General features: G+C 42.9%; 1 protein-coding gene across 2 annotated transcripts; it reads left to right on the top strand.

Moving 5' to 3' along the window:
* Positions 1 to 341: 341 nt before the first annotated feature.
* Positions 342 to 5,100, top strand: LOC306775944 (V-set and immunoglobulin domain-containing protein 1-like). 2 transcript variants are annotated; one of them, XM_079266516.1, is made up of 5 exons: positions 342 to 649; positions 2,320 to 2,670; positions 3,450 to 3,485; positions 4,490 to 4,768; positions 4,884 to 5,100. In XM_079266516.1, the coding sequence occupies exons 1-5, from the start codon at positions 565 to 567 to the stop codon at positions 4,994 to 4,996; spliced, it is 864 nt and encodes a 287-aa protein (XP_079122642.1). In that variant the 5' UTR covers positions 342 to 564; the 3' UTR covers positions 4,997 to 5,100. The 2 variants fall into 2 exon arrangements, with proteins under 2 accessions (XP_079122642.1, XP_079122643.1); XM_079266517.1 differs by lacking the exon at positions 3,450 to 3,485.
* Positions 5,101 to 5,388: the final 288 nt, after the last annotated feature.

Raw genomic sequence — 5,388 nt, 5'->3', positions numbered from 1 at the left:
TTCCTTTTTTTTGACACAACCTCTCCGGCCTTTGAAAACACCCTTTCACAGGGTACAGAAGATGCTGGCGTGCACAAAAACGCAAGAGCAAGTCTATATCAATTTTGATACAGGACTTTTTGCCTCTCCCAGTACTCCAGAGGCAAAATCTGTACCACTTCCCGAAGCAGTCACGTGGTACAGCCGTGCAGCGAGGCTTCGGCGTCATCATTTTTGGCTCCTCCCCTAAATGACGCAAGCCTCGATACGCGCTTCGAGGAAACGCCCCCCGCCATTACTCGACACACGCTTCGAAGCGTCGGCACATCTCGTAAATCATCGCACGGCTAATTCACCGGGGTTAGCATCGTTTTAACGACTCGGGTGAAGGCAAAGCTAACTTTAATAATTACAACAATATTTAGTTCGAAAGGTACGAAGTTCAACTTTAGTTTAACACCATTAAATCAACTGAAAACATTACACGATCATTTTTGATAAATGAAGTGAATTCTATTGGAACGTTAGCTGAGCTGAGTGGAAGCTCACCTGTTAACTTACTTGTTAGCGGTTTTTCCTGACAGCATGTCGGGCTTTAAACTTTCCTCCACTCCTCTGGAGCTTCTGTGTTGGTGCTGCTGTCTGCTGACGTTGTCTGGAATAATACACGGTGAGAAAGTTAATGTATCAGTAGTGACGTTAGTTCTATAAAACATATCGAGTCACACGCTAACGTTAGCTAACTAGCTAGCTTCCGGTTTAGCTAGCGACCATCAGATTCTCTGCTTCATTTGATGCTCATCAGACTGTTTTAAAGTCAATATAATAAAGATAACTGAATGTCTTTACATCTCACTTTAAGACTATTATTATTCTGACTTTGTGAAATGGCTAAATCAGACAAATGTATAAAATAAACAATAGTATTAGCAGCAAAGGGCAAAATAAAGTTCAACCACACAGCTGCTCCCCTTATTAATAATAACTAAGTATTAAGCAACTCAAAACACACTGACGTATTAAGTTTAGAACCGGGTATCAATGTTGGACAACTGTTGACCCTTCACACCCTCTCATCACAGCTGCTTTCACTCTTTGTTGTCATGTTTTTCTTCTGATTGAGTGCTATAGAGTGGTCTCGCCGACGTCACGATCTCCTTAGTTACGAGGTCTGTCCGCCATGTTGGAGTACATACAGATCCTACATGGCGGCGAGTAAACAAGGAAGTGCAGCGAAAATACCATACTTTGAATCACTGGATAGTGCATCAAAGGTTCGTTACCTGGCCAAATTGAAGGTTATTGGTAACTTGGATCCCTATACGATGAGTGCAGATCGTTTCAGTGCCGATCCTACTTATCTTCCATCGGTAAACTACGCCAACATCTACACGTATCTCGTGAACACCCCCAGTCCTTACACAAGTAGAATATGGGATGTGTGGTTCTATAAAATGGTATATAATTTGCAGGGTTGAGAAGTCCGGCAGTCCAGTATAATATCTCACTTTTTCATCATTATTTTTCGAAAATTCTGAATCAAACATGGATCGTTCATCGGAAAGTTCCTTTTTCAAATTCTGATTTTCCGAGAGTCGGCGCTGCATCTCAGCTTGCATTGCTGCAATCGTGGCCCCACCGAGGTCTGTCTGGTTGGCTTGGTTATTCTTATCCTCGTCCTCATCCTCTGCTGCTGGTGGGCTGTCATATGCATGATCCGACGTTAAACTCATATCAAGCAAAGCTGAGGCTGCAGCTATGTGTTTCGCCTGTTGTACACGCTCGACACGTCTCTGGTACCGACTGCTGTCACGGCCGATGAAGCTTCGGTAACCTTCTCATGTCCAAGTTTAATTTATATTTCCTTTATTAAATACTGTTCACAAACGAATTAGTAAATAAAATCACGTACCACTTATAAAGTGATCCGCACATACTCTAGTGTACGCCAAATTCCATTCCTTTATATCTCGAGAGATGCGTGACAGCCATTTCTCGCGACGTCGCTTGGATAGCTCCTTCGTGTCATTTCCTTGATGTGTAATGACCGCTGGCAAACGAAAGAATGATTTCTTGTCTCTATCAGCTCTGCTGCCACAACCAAAGACAGCACAAAAGTTCACCACCGATAGGTTATGCGACTCAGCCGTGCATGCCAGTGGCTTTGTGTGTACTCCAACATGGCCGACAGCTAAAACTGTGACGTCACACGAGACCACTCTATTGAGACATTGAGTGCAGTTCATTCTAGCATTTTAAAGATGGTTCTGGTTCTCATTTTTCTTTAACCTGACTTTCTCGTATTTAAACGTGATGATTCAAATGTGCTTTGTCTTTCAGGGACGGGTGTGAAAGTGTTGGTCAAAGAAGGGAGTGATGCCATTCTGCCATGTTCCCTCGACAAGCAGAACATCAAGCAGAACATCACAGCAGCTTTCTTCGACTGGACGAAAGCTGCTGCGAAAGATCAGAAGGAGGTTTTCTTTTACAATGCAGGTGTTCGTTACGACAACGGCAAAGCTGGTCAGAGTGAGCAGTTCAAAGGACGAGTCTCACATTTCCAAGATCAACTGAAACACGGCAACGCCTCCGTAATCATCACAAATACCAAGAAGACTGACGGCGGAAACTACACCTGTGCCTTTCCACTTCTTCAGCCACCTCGCACTTTCTCCATTCAGCTTGTTGTTGGTGAGTACTTTAATCGAACCGTTAATCTTAAATGTACGTTTGGTTTCTCCAGCTGCCGTTCAAGGTTTGAGCCCCACAAATTGACGACTCCTCTGGTTTTACAGAAGTCTATGAGAGTCGGGTTTGATGAGTTACATACAGCTGTGATCAGATCCTCCGTCATCAGACACAGACGTAGGCTTCACGCGATGCTTCAGAGGAAAGGACGTCTCATGCCTCTTAAAACACATTTCCTCGTTTCCTCTCCTCGCATGGTTTCCTTGCGTCTCTCCATGCATCCCTGGTGGGAGGGACTAAGACGCAAGGAAAGGACACAAGTGAGGGAAACGGGGATGCAATTAAGAGACTTGGGATGTACCCCATGTCACACCTCCTCAGTCCAGATATGGTCACTTCCTGTTCACTGGTTGTAAAAAGACAAGATGGTGACGGCCAAATTGGAGAACTTGCAATAAATCCAGTAGTTTGAAGATGTTTTCACATGAATATAAAATAGATATTAGAGATGAATTATGAGCTGTTTAACTTCCTAACACAAGCTCTAAGCACATTATAATACATCAGTAAAACTAATAGTGTTTTTATACAAATCGCGACCATAGAAGACGTAAAGTGAAAAGATAAATATGAAGAATATTTGATGGTTTCCTGACTTCAGAGCGGTTGAATAGTCTGGACTCTTGTAGATCAGCTGCTATAACAAAGCAAAGCTAAGAAAACGATGCGTATCGGCCAACATGGATCACCAACCATCACCGATGTTCCCGTTTGTCTTTCAGAGCTCCTCTTCAAGGACCGGTCAGGAGGAAGCTCAGGTGAGCGATGATGTCACTGAGCATCATGTGTGAAGTGTGTGCTGTAGACCTCCGTCTCATTCAGAACCTCCATCTTCTCTGTTGTTTCATTGGTCACATTTGAAGCAACTATTCTTCCAGAAGTCTGGTCAAGAATCACCACTGACACCATTTATGAATCATAATAACAGAGGAGCCTGCACAGAATACCCAGAACCCCCGGAGAGTGAATATATTAAATACATCACTTTTAAACAGTGATCTGTCTTAAAGGACGGACGAGGTGAGATTGTGATGTCACTGATTTCTACGTCTACAGTGTTTAAAGGACGTCGTGTTCGAGGGAAGGTGTTGTGTCTAAAGCTTTGAGTCATAATATTAATATTAATGGAGTGGCACACACTGCTCAGTGACGTCGTCTATCACAATGATTTTCTCCTGATCTGTCTTTTACGGTGAGACTCTGGCTGGAACCGTCCAACAGAATGTTTGTTTAAAGACGTGAAGGAGATTTAAAAACCTCAACGTTTGACGGCGGGATCGTTTGTCACGGTGGAGATCCGTCGTGTTGGGATCCGTCAGGAGGATTCATACAATTATTTACATCTACAAGATCAGGTACCAGCTGTGTCTAAGATGGGGAGCAAAACCTGAAAGAACTTTACTTTATCAAACCCGACTGGAAAACTCAGATTCGTCCAGTTCTGGTCTTTTAACTGATAAAGTCACAATAACCAACTTCACTCGCTGCGACTGATCTAACACAACACTATTGCAGCAGCATGGAACACACCAGTAGTTTCTTCACAGCGCTAACGGCACTCGGCGGTCCATGAACACACACAATAGCACGTCAACAATCCAGTAAACACACGATGACCTATCCCTGTCCATGTGGTTCTCCGAGGGTCCGGAGCTTCAAGCTGCGCGGCGATAAAGACTTCTCGCTTCTCTGTTCTTTCACTCTCTTAAACACAATGTCTACAGTTGTCTTTAATAATCTTCAGTTCATACTTTGTTCACAGTTGCAACTCCGAAGCCATTCGTCACAACACTTGATGCCGCAGAGGACTGGGCGCTGTTGGAGTGTGAGGTTCGAGGTGCTTCTCCCAAACCTGACGTAGAATGGCAGGACGGTGATGGAAACACACTTCCTGCTGAGGAAGCACAGGCCTCAGAGAGAGGAGGCGGCTACGACATCGCTCTGAACATCACCGTGACCAAGACGGGCCGCTATCGCTGCGTCGTCGAGCAGGAAGACATCAAGCACCGGGTTTCCTCTGACGTCTTTGTGCACATCAGTGGTGAGACGTCGTTCTTCACGTCTTATTAGCTTCAAAGGAGTTTAACTGTTGCTTTGTGTCGTCTGTATGCTGAACATGAGATGCAGTTACATTTTCTTTTTGTGATGCGTTCCAGAGAAAGTGTGTGAAGACTCGTCGCCCATCGGATGGTTGGCTTTAGGAGTTTTCATTGTTCTTGCTGTTCAAGCTGTGCTTGACTTTAAATCATTCACCTGGTGCAATATCTAATCCGTGCAATATCCAATACGTTTAAGTATTTATCTTATTTTTTATTCCGTCTGTATATTCTGTATATACTGGTATATTTAATATTCTTCTTTACTGTCTTATTTTATTACTGTTTAGTTTATATTACTTGATTTTTATCTTTTTTACTTGTGAGCAATGCTGCTGTAATTTCCCCACTGAGGGACTAATAAAGGATTATCTTATTTATATATATATTTTTTAACTTATTTTTTAACTTATTCCTCACTCATGTCAATCACTGGCAAAACACCAGTTGATGCATGGAATTTAATAATTATGTACACATATTGTATATAACAAATACTATCATAACACACAGTGCAGAGTAAGAGTTATATTACAACTAAAAACACAAGTATTCATGATGTCTT

Source organism: Melanostigma gelatinosum (genome assembly GCF_949748355.1).
Source record: "Melanostigma gelatinosum genome assembly, chromosome: 3".
Taxonomy (NCBI): domain Eukaryota; kingdom Metazoa; phylum Chordata; class Actinopteri; order Perciformes; family Zoarcidae; genus Melanostigma; species Melanostigma gelatinosum.
The sequence above is the reverse complement of the archived record's forward strand: the minus strand, read 5'-3'. Positions and strand labels throughout refer to the sequence as shown.